At 34.5% G+C, this 17,292-nt stretch overlaps 2 protein-coding genes and 1 long non-coding RNA gene across 6 annotated transcripts in view; 2 read left to right on the plus strand and 1 right to left on the minus strand.

Annotated features, from left to right (window-relative positions):
* lrrc2 (leucine rich repeat containing 2) overlaps positions 1-8,084 on the plus strand; it is a 19,210-nt gene extending 11,126 nt beyond the window's left edge. Inside the window, exons 6-9 of the mRNA XM_058991932.1 lie at positions 902-1,047; positions 1,535-1,687; positions 3,773-3,903; positions 6,052-8,084. Of these exons, the coding sequence (XP_058847915.1) occupies positions 902-1,047; positions 1,535-1,687; positions 3,773-3,903; positions 6,052-6,101 (480 nt within the window). The 3' untranslated portion in view covers positions 6,102-8,084. The remainder of the gene's footprint in view (positions 1-901; positions 1,048-1,534; positions 1,688-3,772; positions 3,904-6,051) is intronic.
* Positions 1-8,800, minus strand: part of LOC131698687 (uncharacterized) — a 21,516-nt gene extending 12,716 nt beyond the window's left edge. The window contains exon 1 of the long non-coding RNA XR_009307714.1: positions 8,707-8,800. This is a non-coding gene — a long non-coding RNA (uncharacterized LOC131698687). The remainder of the gene's footprint in view (positions 1-8,706) is intronic.
* LOC117409072 (spindle assembly abnormal protein 6 homolog) overlaps positions 8,749-17,292 on the plus strand; it is a 22,276-nt gene continuing 13,732 nt past the window's right edge. For 2 of the 4 annotated variants that reach the window (XM_034014667.3, XM_034920070.2), the window contains exons 1-3: positions 8,749-9,188; positions 13,904-13,964; positions 17,092-17,171. In XM_034014667.3, coding sequence (XP_033870558.3) covers positions 9,124-9,188; positions 13,904-13,964; positions 17,092-17,171 — 206 coding nt within the window. In that variant the 5' untranslated portion in view covers positions 8,749-9,123. Of the gene's footprint in view, positions 9,189-13,903; positions 13,965-14,184; positions 14,247-17,091; positions 17,172-17,292 lie in introns of those variants that run through there. The other 2 variants (XM_034014666.3, XM_058991926.1) reach the window with 2 other exon arrangements.

Consider the following 17,292-nt stretch of genomic DNA (forward strand, 5'->3'; position numbering starts at 1 on the left):
CATTGATGATGCCAAAAGTCCTTGTGGGGAAACTTAATAGAAGCATGCTTTGATAGGATTTAGTTGTGAAAATACTGTTTGAAGCATGCTGAGCTCAAATGTTTTTTTTTTTTTTAAAGTTTCAAGGATGCAATGAAAAGCAGAAACAAATCAATAATTCGAAACTAAATAATATGAATAATACATAGGTGAGAGCAAGATTTATTTTTGTCACCCTATTTATTTTAACTTTAATAAAGTATTTAGCATGATTCTGCACACATGGATGTGTGGCATTTTTAATAAAAGCATATTTTACTTTTGGGGCTTTCTCTGAGTAAACAACATTTTTACAATGAAGTAATGAATAAGAACTAATCTCCTAGGATAATAAACAGTTTAAAACATAAATATTATGCACATTCAAAGAGTATACAGTATTCCTTAAAGAGAACAATATTATATTTAATTTATTGTGACACATTAATTACCCAGGAAAGAGAAACACAAATGTTAACTAACGTTTGACTACTGATTTTTCTGTAATGTTTAACTTCTGTGTTCAAAAACAAGGCATAAAGTCATGGCGAGCACACATGAACTATGGGAGTGTTAATAACACAAAACCGTGAAGACTTAATATGACGTTGAGAGGACAAAAGGTTACAGATCAAGTGGTAGCCAGCAAGCTGACCAAAATTGATTAATGACCAAGGGCATGGGGACAGAGATAGCAAAACAAATTGTGATCTGATGTGCATCAAAATATACAGTAGTACATAAGAGGCCTCATTAACATGTAGAGAGACTCATAGAAGTCGCAGAGTGTTTGCTAAAGTTTTGTATGTTCATGAATGTATATTTGTAAGCAGTACACATTTATTAACAATATCTGTAACACTGATTTGTGGTGACATTTCAGCTTAGTAATCTGAAACAGCTCCTATACCTGGACATATCAGCAAACAAATTCAGCAGTATACCCATCTGTGTTCTCCGCATGTCAAGCCTGCAGTGGCTGGATGTCAGTAACAATGACCTGAAAGAACTGCCTCAAGATATTGACAGGTAACTGAAACTATGACTCTTTCCTTCTCCATCCTTTCTGCCGAAAGCTTCTTGAGGAAAATGGGCCGGTGTTTTGAAATGTACTACTTCATAATATTTAAGGATTTTTCTTTTCTAAACTGATGAATAGCAGTAAAAGCATGTTGCTGGGATTGTAGTATATGGTAGTTCATAGCATTTTTTGTTTTCATTTATACATATTTATAAATATTTGTACTTAATTATTTATGTAATGAGGCCAAAATGAGTTATTTTAAATTAAGTAGATATTTCATAAACACTAGAGAACTGATGACCCATAAAATGTTTTTTCATATTTTTTTTCAAATGGCATTTTTGTTAACAGTAAACAAAAAAAAAACAAAAACATTTTACAGAAAACCTCTACATGAACCAGCAGAGGCTTAATATGTAAACTTCTTTTTTTTTTTTTATCTATTGGGTACTCTGCATTTAAACTCACACGTCTGTACTAATATCTCTCTAGGTTGGAAGAAGTACAATCCTTGTTCCTTCAAAAGAACCCAATGACGTATCTTCCTCAAGCTCTGTGTAACCTAACAAAGCTCAGTATGATTGTAGTAAGTGGAGAACGCATGGTTAAAATGCCAACAGCCATCTGTAGCAGTCCCAGTATTAAGTAAGTAAGACCATTGTTTCACAGTTTTTTTAATACACAGTACAGAAAGACATCTATGTCTAATAACAATTAGAATATTTTAGGCATTCATGTTTTACATTCTGCTGGCACGAATTTTGACGCTGCTGGTTTGACCAGTTTTTAATTCAAATTAAAATGAGCAAATTGCAGCAAATGTTGGCACTATTACCGGCAATTATCTCTGATCAGCAGAATACTTTTTTCTTAGACACTTTGACCATATTAAAGTAATATGCTGTGACCTACAATTCTATTAAAGCAGAACCAGCCTATTCTAGCATTACAAGAAAAACCTATTCAAGCACTGTCATATTTTGATGGACCCCACTGTGCCTCAGATTCTAAAGCTCACTAGAACACTATCAAGGCACTCAGCCATACTATTATAGGAACATCTAACCAAACATCTCAAGCCCTGTGGAATTAATTACTGTGGGGATATGTTGAGGTGTCTCTGTCTGTATGTCACACCAGCATTTTTACATGTATCTAATTTTGATTACACTTGCTTTAGGGCCGAGTTATTGAGATAAACTGCTATTAAGGTAAAATAAAATAAAAGGCTATAACATTTTCTTTACACCAAGGTTAATTTAATCTGTTGTTAGAACTATGTATTCTAGGGATGTGTTACTTTATTTCTGACCAATAAATCATATATACCTGTCATCATTCAAACAGTAAAATATTTAATTTGCTATAAATACATTCCTCTAAAGAGTGTATTGGCTTCTGGTTTAGTGGCTTATCCTTCTTTTGGAAGTAACATTGTGATTTGACTTGGCTAATCAAAGATATGAAATATGTTGGTATATACACATTTTGCTACCCACCTCTAAAAGTTTCCAAGACAACCAACTACAAATACATTGCAGAAGGAAAACAAATACTGTACGGTTTATGTCATTTTTGGACTACTTAAATAATGAAGAAAAACAGAAAATAACAGCTTTTTAAAAACCGAAATCAGTTTAATCAGCACCGTGATCTATTGGTGTTAAAAGAGGATGGATCCTACCTGAACTTATACATTATTTTACAGACCTATATACACAAGACTTAATTCATGGTACAGAACACAAATATCCCTGTGTTAACTTTCAGTATTCAGATCCGCTACTGTTTATTTTACATGAATTGACCCCATTGTACAGTATTTAAGTTAAACCAAAAAAGTTTCTTGTAATGTTTTCAATCATTAAATACAGGACCTCCTAATATGACAGGTTAGTTACCCTGCTTGTTTATACGCTTAACTGTTAACCAGTATTCTACCAGAAAGGTCATTGTTTTACCATGATCAAATGACTACTGTCAATCCATTAACCTCAGAGAGGTCAGGCTTTTTCAAAAATACTGTATGGTTAAAAATATTAAAAAAGACTTTTCACGGGAAATTACATCCCACATACAGTCTTATATCAGTCATCTTCATTTTATGAGCATTTTCAGCTATACAATAAGTACTGCTTGCTTTAGCAGTTTATTACAGACCCACAACTATCACAGTAGGTGGTGTCTAATTCCACTCTCTCAACTCGGAGAGACAGGGTGTTAGAGAGTCGGAAACAAGTCTTTAAATTACCACCTGTCTGGTAGTCATTCAAGTTTGTCAGTCTCTATTAAATCTGTTTTTCAATACATCAGGTTTCATCTTAGTTCTCTGGTTATGTTTGACAATGCTCTCTATGTATTGAAATTGAAAAGTCTTACATAAAGTAAATGGTTTCTTCTACCCAGTTTAGAACATTAAAACCATACCAGGACATGTTTACTGTGTCTAGCAACATATAGAAACATAGATGATCATGTTCAGCCTTTTTATAATATTTAGTCTTTTTTTGATGTTCAGACAAACAAAATTGTGGTGTAGTTCTTGTAGTACAGATTAATTTTAGTACCCTAAAACTGTTGGAGATTGTATCTTAATTTTCAATAGTTTAAGTAATACTAATACACTTCAGTAAAAACAGCATGGGGTACAACCTCTGTGGTTTCTTCATACTTTATTAGAAAGTAACTACTGTATTTAGGACTCCTCTCTAAAAGTATTTCATCTTGCAGATTTATAAAATTATTTGATAAGCATCGTGAGGATGAGACGGAACAAACGGAGTCAATGAAAGATCACGGCAGTGAGAAGGAGCTTGAAAAGGAGTTTATTCAAGCATACGTTGAGTCACTGAGGGACAGAGGTACATTTGTGTAATTCTGTGCATTCTTATGCTATTCCAAATAACTACACATAACTATAAGAATATCAACTTCTATTGCAATATTTTCTCCAAAATACTGAATGTCCTAAAACTCATGTAGTGCACATTATTGTTACTTTTAAGTGCTATAGTACTGTATAATATAATTTAACTCACTAATGCTGGTGCCTTATCATTTGTTCTTTTATTGCTTCTGTTTTTCATTAGATCCGTGATACTAATTTTGAGCTTAGCATGGTTCATAGCAATATATTCTCTATTAAAGACTATTAAATCATGCTTCTGCATCATTCCTCATCAGGTCTTTTTGCGTCTGCAATGTAAGACTAAAGATAAGAGACTGAGACTAATTTGATTACTAGTCTTGCCTTTTACACATGTGATAGGCTAGATGAATTAATTGCTGCTGCTAACATGATGCAGTAAGTCAGATGTTTTTTTTTTTTCCATTACAGGAAAGCTTGCACTGGTGTTGAAGGTGAGACTCTTAACCAAATTAGTCTCACCCTCTTTCTTTTAGTTTCACATTGATGATGCAGAAAGCCCTTATGGGGGAACTTAATAGAAGCATGCTTTGATGGTATTTAGTTGAGAAGATACTGCTATGAAGCATGCTGAGCTCAAACTTTTAAAAATAAGTTTCAAGGATGTAATGAAAAGCAGAAACAAATTAATAATTCAAAACTAAACAACATGAATGATACATAGGTAAGAGCATGATTTATTTTACCTTTGGTACAGTATTGATCACATTGATCACAGATTTTGGGGTTAGAGGGGTGGACTGGTAGGAAAATGACATTGGTTAAAAAACCCCAAAAAACAGGTTTATTGACCCAGGGATTTTTCTGGGGAGCCACATGGTGCTTAGTCTTTAACCATCACTCTCTCACTCTTCACTTTGACGATTACCCTTGTCAAACTGTCATTTTTTTTTCTGTCCATCAGTAACAAATGTTTTTCAGCAAGGAGCAATGGTTGTACATGAACGCACCCACATTCACATCACAAGAGACAAATACACATTCCAACATAATTGTGCTCTCCTAACCCTTATCTAAGCAAAAAAGGAATCACATTGAAGTAGCAGTTGAACCACAGCAGGGAGAAACCCTTGCTGAGTGGTTGTAGGGGATCAGCTGCCTTTTATATGTGCATTTCCAGGCAAAACATCAAGGGGACACTGTTACAAAAAAGTATTTCCTCCATGAAGATTATACTCATTTTCCATTGATACCTCTTATGGCCAAATTATGGTTTATTTCAGAAAATGCTCTCTGTGGCCCCCTCTGTATATGACTGTAGATGGTCTTAGTTCAGGGTTAGTAATGGCTTCCCACAGCTAGTCTCCATAACCTCTACCTCCCATCAAACAGACTGCTTAAATCAGCAAAGCTTTCTGGAGATGTAGACATTTCCTCTGAAATACTTTGAGATCCAATACAGGATACATTCATCCTATAAGGCTTCAGATTCGACAGTGTTGGCCTTCAAACCAGTGCCTGACCTTTCTGTGTCAACAGATATTGTTGTATTCTTGGTATCCGGTCCCACCAAGAAAGAAATGCATTTCTGGCAGTCTGACATAGTCATGTACAACTGTCATATAACCTTTACATGCTCAATCAATGGATTGTAAGGCACAGTGTTATGAACTGGACCTACACCTGGGAATGGGGACAAGATGTTGGAAGGTCTCTGGAGGGATCAGGGTTATAGGTGGAGGTCTCCTCGACTTTTTGGTAGGTTGGCCCAATTTAGTACCTAACTGCTGCAATCAATATATACAGGTAAAAGCTAACACATACGAATGAAAAAGAATTCGGGTTAGTGTTTACTCTCTCATCGTTATATTTCCTAATATTGTGGCTTATAAAATGGGGCACCTGTATCTTATCCATGGGAAATGTGTATATCTATATTTAACCTGGCACAGGGTTATAAAAGCTCAGTAAACAGGCCCTTTAATAAGAAAGTGACTCGGAGGCCTCAAGTTCATTATTGAGTCAGTCTGTTGGCATCACAGCCTTGTTGTACAATTTAACAAGCACAGTCACTGCTTCAAATATAAGACATATAAGATTTTCTATAAAAGGCTAACAATGATGTATGTTCGTTTTACTTCAGAAACAGTCCCCTGCTATACCACCAAGGTATCACTGAGTTGTCAACTATGATGTCCTGAAAGGATTGCCTAAAACCACAGATAGAGGAATGAATGGCTTTTGGAAAAAAGAAAGAAGACCCTGCCATGTTTTTTGTGTAATTTTTTATAATGATCTGTGTATATGAATTGTCCTTTGGGTAAGGTATCCAGTACAGTAGGAACTACAAGGACTTTATTATATTTAGTTTTTAAATTACATTTTACTTAAATTAATTGCTCCTACAACATGCTGTTGTCAACTTGTAGTAAGCCAATGGCAATTCAATTGAATTGAACTTCACAATGTGATTGTATTTTTACTGTTAAAGATTTCGTCTTGACTGCTTTTCCCCTAATTATATGGGGTTTTACTTGCACCACTACCTTAGCATTTTTATGTTCAATTCAATTCCCAATACTCCTTCTGTTACTTTTCTCTCCCCAGAGCAGCCTTATTACTCAAGAAGAATGACAGCTACCTTCCCTAGCCATTTATGAATTGGGAATTCATTGCATGCCTTGGTTGTGTGTGTGCTTATTATTTACTGCACTAAACCATCTTCATATTGTTATTTTTTTGACGGTCAGAAATACACATACTGAAATAAGCCATTATGTACAATTACAATGAAACTACTGTAGCACAGCGGTATCTTGCAAAAAAATAAATAATTCTAAACCTAAACAGGGTACAGGAACCAAGCCCTAGGATTATATTTTAATGAACTGCAATATGGCCCTATCTTATGATAACTTTGTGACTATAAAGATGCTGACATCACTGTTTGTTTTGTTATTGGCTACATTGTAAAAGCTGCTATAATGACAGCTGCGCCGTAACAAAAATGCAACCCAAGTTCCAAAACAAGCAACCAACTAAATCCCAGCAGGTAGTGAATGTTTTATGTGCTGCTTTTCTGTCCTCATATTGGGGCTAAACATAAGCACCTTGTTTTGAAGGAAGGATTCATTTGTAGTACTTCTTTGTTATTTTAAGGTGTCAAACACAGAGATACCACAACAATAAGGTGGAAGGTGATTGGAGCAGATTTCAAATGTCAAATATTGTCATATTTAGTTATTTAAATCATCTGTTTTGCCAGTAAACTTGACAATGTGCTTTATTTTACCATCTTTTTTTATTACAACATAATTTACTTCTTTGTTTAGCATATGAGCAATATCGAGTTGCTAAACTGTCTATGTTCATTAACTGTTCCCACAAATACAACATTGAACTCTGCATACACTTTAGTTGCAGCGGTTTAGTTTCATTTTTGTCACCTTTATGATATTCTTAATAAACCGCCAAAATAATGCCCACACAAATCACAACTGGACAAAGAATTCCCAAGATTACATAAGTATAATTTTAAATGAATTGTGTATTTCAATGATTTAAATTCTAAAGTAGGTTTTCTAGTCATAATGAAACCACAGGAGCTTACCTATGTACAATTTAAAATAATTTTAGAAGAAGCTGCTTTGTAACAGGAACAGTTGAGGTCTTATCCAAGAAATTCATCTTGGAGTTCAGAAAGCTCAAATAAACAGTGTACTGGTAACTATAACAACTGTTAAACAGTTGCTTTGGGAAACAGTGTTTCCAGTTATCTACTAGTCAGTGTCATGACCCTGGGAAACACATATAGAAATGGTCTGTCAATAACTGTAAATTAGTCTGCAGGTAAATATTTGCATAACACACCTTTAGTTCAATTTTAACATCCACTCTCTGTTGTGGTATGAAACACTGCATTCTTTTCCTATACTTGTACTGGTAACATTTTATTTGAATGCAAGTTAAAATGAAACATACCAGTACTCACTTGGTTATGTTTTATATATATTTAAAATATTTATTTATTGTATTTCTTGCTCTTATTGTATTGTATTGTAACACCTGAAATGTATTTGCTTACGATTGTAAGTCGCCCTGGATAAGGGCGTCTGCTAAGAAATAAATAATAATAATAATAATAATAATAAAGATATACTAAGAAATTACAACAGTAGTCATTTTTTTTTATCACAATGAGGTACACTCAATACCACATGTAACACGTATTAAATATGACAGCTATTGCTTTTTTTGTTTCTTCAAACTTTTATACCGAAACACATTGAACGCACGTGGTAAAAATGAAACATTTACAATATCTGTACCAATACAACAATTATTATTACCCTGTTTCTGACATTAAATGATATTTCAGCAGCTCCATAATTTAGACTTTCAGTAGGCCTTAGATTAGTACAATTGGAATGTACCCTACATACACCTCAGATGGGACAATGGGAGGTACAGTAGTAAATTATGATGGGCTACTAGTATTTGTTTTCTTCCAAACTGAAATGAGTGTACTGCAGTAGACTCCCAGTTACCAGGTGCACATAAAGCTCACCTTTATTAAGACACTACTATGCACTGTAAACCCGACACTTTCACCACACAACCACACGTGGGAAATTATTTCATACATTTAAGTTTCAGTTTCTCTTCTACAAGTCACCGACGTACATTTCACAGACCTTATTTCTATGAGTGCATTAATGGTAAATTACTATATAATTAAAATGTTTATTTTACTTGCAGCACAGTAGCAAAATCTAACCCTACAAATTAGACAAACTACCTGGGAAGTATTGCAGGTGCTTGTGCGGGCGGGACTGGGGCGCGAATCCATAGGAACCACTGAAGAGGGATAATTCACACGGACAGGAAGAAGTTGTTGGAGAACAGCGCTAAACACTCCCTTTGGGAAAAATGTGGAGTAACACAGCAATGGAAATTGAATAACAGGGCAAACGTAATAGAAAAAGTATGAATTAATTTAAAAAGTATAATTTGTACAAGAACGTTGTTGTTTTAAACCCACGATTTTTTCATCCGCATAAACAACAGAAAGGAAATACACACTTACCTGAGAGCCGGTGCAGCGCGTATGCCTTTCTGAAAACTGCACAGATGAAAGGGAATGCAAGTCCGAAATAACTCCACATCACCGAGAGTGTAGGCCTTATGCTGAAAGTTGTATTAAATTAAAATTGCCATGGCAGAGGAGATATTTTGTAAAGTTGTCAACGTAATTTTAAAGTGTAAAGATTGCGAGGACAGGTGAGTAGACCAAATGTAATTTAGATTTTAAATTTCATCTGTTGTAATCAAAGAACACACTTCTGTAATTATATATATATATATATATATATATATATATATATATATATATATATATATATATATTACAGAAGTGTGTGTGTTTCAAACTTTTTATTTAAGCAAGCGAATTACGGTATTTTTTAAATGACCAGTTTGGTTAGTCTTGGCACAGGTGCTGTATGTGTTGTTTTCGTTTTCCACTTCATTATTTATGACGACAGTCACGTTTATAATTATATGCCAATATTTCATGTACAATTATGTTGTGTAGGAAATAGTAAAGAGAAGCACATTTATGTAAATTAATTTACATTGATAAAAAAAAAAAAAAACAGCGGAGAGTTAATTTTCTCTGTAGACTAAATGAATATTTTTGGCTGTGAATGTCATTTAAAGGTGAGGGGAGAAACATGCACATGTCTCTGAAATACAAGCATCTTATCATGACTGATATCACACATTTGATGATTCAAATACACTGTTGCCTACAACACATCCTGTAATCGCCATATGTCCCCATTTTTTAATAGCTGTTGCTCTCCAAGATTGGGAACAGGTGGTCAGTAATGTGAAAATAATAAAGCCTGAATACTAACCTCTTCTACAACATGCAAATATTTTTTTTACTGTATATAACTCATGGCCCACAAATAAGGAAACCTTGGAAGACTATTCACATAACGCATCAATGAAATATCATTTTGTAAATTATTTGCAATACAAAGCATGTTTTCAGTGTGTAATGTGTAACCCATATTAGACACTGTCTGGTGAAATGTTTATGATTATTTTTTTATAATCTGGTTGGAAACAAAAATTAGTTTTCATCACCAGTTTTTAAACAAGCTTTAAAATGATACTAATTGTATTCATCTTGAGGTCATTCTAGCTCAAGTGGACCACATTCTGGGGAGGTGTTTCCTGTTTTTTGGTTTATGATACACAGAGCACTGTAATTGAGAAAATGGTTAAGGAAGGCGTCTTGTGCAAAAGAACTGTGAGAAGGTGGTAAAAATGCCAATTTTTAGGTTCTTTGACCTCACTTGTCTATCTGGGGATGACCTAGACCAGGGGTCTCCAACCTTGGTCCTGGAGAGCCCCTATCCTGCAGGTTACATCATCAGTGGCTAAAGATCTGGAACATCTGATAATCTTAACTAATTAAGCCAATAATTGGTTCAATTAAATAACTGAGATTGGCTAAAATGAAAACCAGCAGCCACAGTAGTTCTCCAGGATCAGGGTTGGAGACCCCTGACCTAGACAAATAACATTTTTTTGTCATAACTTTTTTTGAAGGGGTTCCGTACTAAAAATGGACCTCTCGGTCATCCCCCACATGGAGAACAATGTGTAAAAAACACTTCTTATAATATAATGAATTGCACTGCTTTTCTATGCATGCACATACCATTTACCCTCGAACCCACAGGCAAGTTTGATACATGGAGTTTATTTTCTCATCTTGTTCCCGTCCTGATCTAACCAACATCTAGTTCCATGTTGTTTCAATTGTTTAGTGTCCTTTTTGTTAATTTCAGCCATTGTAAGTAGGGCTGTATTTTTTTCACTGTAAAAAATGGCTAATTTCATGGTCTAAAAATGTGTATAAATACATGATTAAACACTTTATTAAAGCAGAACAAATAGCGTTGTCGCATTCAATATGGATAATTTTCTCTAGAGTTGTGAGACTTTGTATAAATTGATTTTATATTTTTAAATGCAGTTCTGCTTGTAAAGCATCCACACTATAATTTGACATCCAGGTGATTTATTTGCACTGTGCGGGACCTTATTTTCCCCCATTGGTGCTTGAACTCACGGCATTACCGCCTGTGCACCTATTATCAGTGATTAAAGCCTGCGGTTTTCAAACAAACTGATTATTGCTCACCAATACTGTTCTGGTATAAGAAAATTTAAAAAAAAAAAAAGTAATTTCAGCTTCCAATCACTTAAAATATGCTGACGATAATGTAAACAACACCAAGCTACAAACAGCGAGTCCCAAGCTTTAAACGTGCTACAGTATAGATAAGAACTCAACTTTATTATGAATATATTGTATTTTTTTCACTGTAAAAAATGGCTAATTTCATGGTCTATGAATATATTGTGTTATTATGTTTTAATACAATTAATACGATTTGTTTTAAAATGTTTATTAAAACGTGACCTATTGTTTGACCTCGTTAGTACAACCGGCCCCCAGTCAGGGTCGTAACCCAGTATAGGCTAAATCGCCACATTTTTGTAAAATGACTTTACACTTCCTTCAAAAGATGCAACGCGTTTCAGTAAATTCAAACGATAAAAATTCCCATCCCGCGCAGAGGGAGAACACAAACGTAAAACGTCATTAAGTAGGTTTGGCATTGCAGGGGAGATGAAGGGCGGTTTCAGTTCCGAGTGACTGTTTTTTAAGCATCATTTGTGAATGCTTATTCACCACTGCCACACCCCGTTAGAAAATGGACTTCCCTCCATTTTTTTAACGCAAAACTAAACGTGAGAGTATATGTGTACATACATGTATACTCGCTCAGTATGGAGGGAGATCATTGTCAAAAATATTGGTTTGTGTAAAAATAATTTGTACTTGTAATTACAGGTACAAATCCAAAATTTATATTCATGAGAGCCGGCAATTTCGGACAGCACTTCGGCGATAAAGAGCTCTTGTCAGGCCAAGTGAATGCATCGATCGTAGACATAATAACACGTATGTGTTAAGGAGGGGTGTCTCTAAACAAATATAGGTGAATCTTGCTAAAAAAAATTCAACTATTTTCAAAAGAGAAAGATTTGAATAGGAAATTAAGCAGACTTTACATTATAGAGATAGGATAAAAGTCGCCACCGGAACTCTTGGGATTCCCATGATGCACCGCATCGGCGGGGACAGAAAAAAAGGGAGAGTTGACTATCTTGTGTATATAGAAAATCTTTGCTGAGACTGAGACTGTCCATCTGTTTGGCGACTTTGTGCCATATTCCTGCTTTGAAAATTCCTCCTACAAATTTCCCCAACGTGCAACCACGATTGTTCCCCAATCAACAGCCTGTCCTGTGACCTCCGTGACGTATTTTTGACAGCGATTTCACGCTCTGTCCAACTTGTAATTTTGTGAGCTGTACTCGTAACCTTTTGAGTCGTAGTCGTAACTTTGTGATTTGTACCTGTAGCTTTGCTTGAGTCGTTCTCGTATTTTTTATTTGTACCTGTAATTACAAGTACAAATTATTTTTACGCATACAAATATTTTTGACAGTGATCTCCCTCCATACCTAGAGGACTACTAGTTCTCATCAGATTTAATTTGCGAGTGAACGTGAGTTTCTAACCCTGAGCCTTAATGATTTATAAACGGAATGTTAGCACTTCAGTTTTAAAGTGCCAGCCTTATATGATCAAAAATGTAGGACAGTATCCATCATATAAATTAATGTAGCAATTTGTTAGACTACAGCAATTAAACTTGCTTGAGGAAAAGAAGTGTCAAATCTGAATAGTTATTTTAAAGCTTGAGCCTTGTGTGCAACAGAAACAAGGAGTAGGTGACAGAGAGCAAAGCAGGACATTATAGTGGTGTATATGATGTAGTTACTGCAGATTCTTTTCAAATCAAGTTGACATGCAAAGGATTTTCTTTAGTTTGACATGATGGTTGTTTTAGCAAGGTTTCTTTTTTTGTGGGATAGTTGAGCAGTAAGGATGTGCAGGATGTTGGATCCAACCTCCTAATGTTCAGATATGTTTCCAGGTAAAACACATGTGCAAGGCAGCATCTCTACAATTTCTGTTCATTAAAAATATAATTTTACTTTCCGGCACCCTATCTGAAACTTTGAATTAATGAATGTAACCAAATATTTTTTTTTTTTTTTATAATGTATGCAGGCTGATCCCTCATAAAAGGGATCAGCCTGCATACAGCAGCAGTGTGGAGTAGTGGTTAGGGCTCTGGACTCTTGACCGGAGGGTCGTGGGTTCATTCCCAGTTGGGGGACACTGCTGCTGTACCCTTGAGCAAGGTACTTTACCTAGATTGGTCCAGTAAAAACCCAACTGTATAAACGGGTAATTGTATGTAAAAAATAATGTGATATCTTTATAATGTGAAATAATGTATAATGTGATATCTTGTAACAGTTGTAAGTCACCCTGGATAAGAGTGTCTGCTAAGAAATAATAATAATAATACAAAAAATAAAATAAAATAACTTAAATGTTTACTTCGAAATACTGAATGTATTGACTAATCATCACAAGTCTTTTAAATTCTCATCTGTTGTCATTAAGCTCTACAATTCAGCAATTCAATTTTGTTTATACATATATATATGTATCTATTTTTCCACAATGCACATACCTAAACCAAAAGAGAATTATTTATTTATCTATCACATACCAATAGAACACCAATTTGTGATTGCAATTGTCAGTATTGAGGTTTCATAAAAAAAAAATAAAAAAAATCTAAATCAAGATGTTGGATTGATTTTTTTCATATACTACAGCTGTATAGGTGGTGAGTCACTGTACCTTCTCCATTAAGGGAGTGTACAACATATTTGTTGAGTTTATGAATAGAAATGCAATGCATAGGTGAAGGTGAAAGTATTCAGAAAATGTCCCTCCTAAATACTTTTGTTTGTTTTTAATTCAGGAGAGCGAGCATTAGACTAACAGTTGAAACTCGGAGTGCATCAAACCCAGTCCACAAAAAGGTACTGTAAATGTTTGTTTATTTTTTACGAAATCCCATGGGTAGTATATTGAAAGTTTCGTTAATGTCCTCATTATCTAGTGTAGCAGAGTAGGGGGAGGAAAGAGGAAAATGTAGTCAAGGGGTTTGGAATATGACTACATCCCCCAGAATACCTTGAGGGCTAATTGGCTGTTGAGCCAATAATGAGGCACACATGGTGTATAAAACCAGGTCTGAAATGTTTGTTTGTGGAAAGTGTGCAGCGTGTGAAGAGACCTGTGTGGTCAGACAGAGAAGAAAGGTACTGTGAATATTGTTTTGGTAACCGGTAAACTGTTTAGCAATCCGGATTATAGTTTAGGGATTGGGAAAAGTTAGTTAGTACTCCCATGGGTTTTTTGTTTGTTTATTTGTTTTGTTTAAAAGTGTTTGTGAATAAAAGTGCACAGAACTACAGTTGTGTCTCTGGTTGAGTGCTATTCCTGCTGATGTCTGCCTTGACTGCCAGTCACGTTACCACACTAAGTAAATACAAAAAGATGTTCAATAGCCCTATATTACTTCATATCATTTTGTCTTAAAGGGCTGTAGCTAATTAAAGAATTCTGTCTTATTCATTTGCAAACATTATAAAGTTCTTAGTTTGCATGCCTTACTTTTTGGCTGACTGTTACTAGATCATTTCACACCAGCAGTGTCTTCAGGATGCCACTGGCTACAAAGCTTTCTTTAACCCTTTGTCAGCGACAAGGGGTGTAAATGCACCCCAGTGAGTTTAAAATGAACATTTCTCATAACTTTTTGAAGCACCATGAAGGTGCTTACATATGATTAAATGTTAATTGATTACCTTTTATTGTGATACCAAGCACATCCTTGTTCGCTAAAGTGCAGTATTTAACAAATACAATTTTATTATTTTTTGTGTTTAGGGAGTTTTAAAAAAGGCATGTATTCCATGTACTGTACTGTGTAGTCTATGTGCAGCCCCAGTTGACTGAATAGATTGCTGATAGTTGCAGGGCAGCTGTGATAGACTGTGTACTGCTTCTAAAATGATCGATGTAGCCCTACAAATTAATTTTACATCAGAATTCAGCACTATTTCATTACTGCATTCTTTACAGTACCCTCCTTATTGCCTCTTGCAGTACATTATTCACAGTTAATTTATTTCATGGGTTGAAAAATAATACATCGTTCTAAGTTCCCACTATTGCACGGTTAACTTGTAGAATCGATGTCTGATGCCAGGGCTTTGATAACAGTGCTGTTTGAATTGGCATTCTATTACATTTTTTTGTTATGTAAGCAAGTTCTGTTGTGCACCTTTTTTTTTTTTTTACATTGAAGCAATGTGTTGACAGATTTTGTATATTGGGTTTCCAAGTACAATATAATCATTTTTGTATAGTTGTGTTTGAGGCATTTTAAAGACATTTACTGTTGGTAGTACTTTTTAAATGCATATATAATGAATATCGAAACAGATTTTAATTGAAAAACGATTAAAAATGTTAAAATAATGAAAGTATCTGTTGTGTAGCATTATAATGTAAATGTTCAATAAAACAAAAAGAAAAATATTGTCTTAAATGCAAGAAAAAAAATGACATTTTAACTAAAACCCTAGATTCAGCATTCCTATATTCGCAGCAGTACTGGCTCCTCGGAGGAGGCATGTCTTTTGTATGCTGAAGCATTGCTGCTGTATGCTTGATTATGAGTGACGTGTTGAAGAATGGGAATTGCATAATTCAGTTTCATATTCCATTTTCTGAAGGTGTGTGACAGGGTGCCCACCCCTTGTGCATATTTATTAATGTATGTATTTTCATTTGTATTATTATTATTATTATTATTATAGTATGTTTAAATGCGGGCGGACACTGCATTTGTTTTTTGTTGGATGTTGTATTTATATTATTTTAGCCCTTCCCCAGCAGCATTTGTATATTTTCCCCAGCGCAGGTAAACTCTTTCACTTTCTTATCGCCTGTACGGTATATAATTATTTTGTTGGTCATTTATTTAAGTTTACCAAATTAAGTCTATAAGATGTGCTTGATTTTTGTCTGCCTTTCTCGTACCGTAACAACTATGTTTGAAAAATATTTTATGCAAAGTATGGTAGAAATTGAAATGCTATATCAATGTTGTATACAGTGCATTTTTAAACAGATGCTGGCAGTGTGTAACAGTTAAGTATATTAGAATAAACTATGATGGGATACTGGCTTCTTTTCTCTGTTAGTTAGTGGAGAAAATGTGTTTAACAGTCAAATTGGGGTAAACCTTTTTAGACTGCACTTGTAGATCTTTTGATCGACCCCTTCTACTATGCACTGGACTTCCCTGACCTACGCACCACGTTACTGGATCCTCAGCTGATGCACTATCCTTTCACTATTGCACTTCTATTATGTCATTGTAGAGATCACCTCTTGTAATCCTAACTGGTTGCGTCCTAGATTATATTGTATTTTAGCAGTATTATTTTTACTCCCTGTAAACTATACTGTATTTAAATGTTAATCTTGCATTGTACCCCTGTACTGCCCTGTAAAACCTTTAAGTTGCCTTTAATAATATAAAAAGAGTTGTCAGTCCGAACACAATAAGATTCTACAGCTGCTGGGATCTTAAGGGGACCCTAAGCCCTCTGCCTTTTTTCTGCCTCCACATTTTTTGGCCACCAGCTACCACTGATTTATTTATATATATATATATATATATATATATATATATATATATATATATATATATATATATATAATATATATATATATATATATACATATATAATGTATGTGTGTATATATAATGTATGTGTGTATATAAATATATGTATGTGTGTTTTTGTGGGAATTCATGTACAAAAATCATGCCTTGCTGTCAGACAATGTGAATGATTTTGTTGGCAATAAGTGAGTGTTGGACTGTCATTTAAAAACAATATAATTTATATTAAAATAAATAATTATGCTTGGCAAAAGTTTTCATATTTTCTAAATTAGCAGCAAAATAGTCCATTAATGTCCAAATCCAGTAGTTCAGGCCAGCAAACACCTTTCCCTTAGATGTCATCCTAAGTTATTGTTCACCTTTTAATACCTTTGACTAAAAATCTAATTTTAATTTAACAGGATTTGATCGTCCGGCTAACTGATGACACAGATCCTTTTTTTCTATACAACCTCACGATCAGTGAAGAAGATTTCCAGAGGTATGGCATAGAAATCCCTCCACTAAAACCTTAAACAAACAAAAAAAAACTTTCTTGTGGTTGTTGTAGGATATGTAAATTATATTTGAACCTTTTTTAAATCTGGCACTGTTTGTAGAGG

This window comes from Acipenser ruthenus, chromosome 2 (genome assembly GCF_902713425.1).
Source record: "Acipenser ruthenus chromosome 2, fAciRut3.2 maternal haplotype, whole genome shotgun sequence".
NCBI classification, from domain to species: domain Eukaryota; kingdom Metazoa; phylum Chordata; class Actinopteri; order Acipenseriformes; family Acipenseridae; genus Acipenser; species Acipenser ruthenus.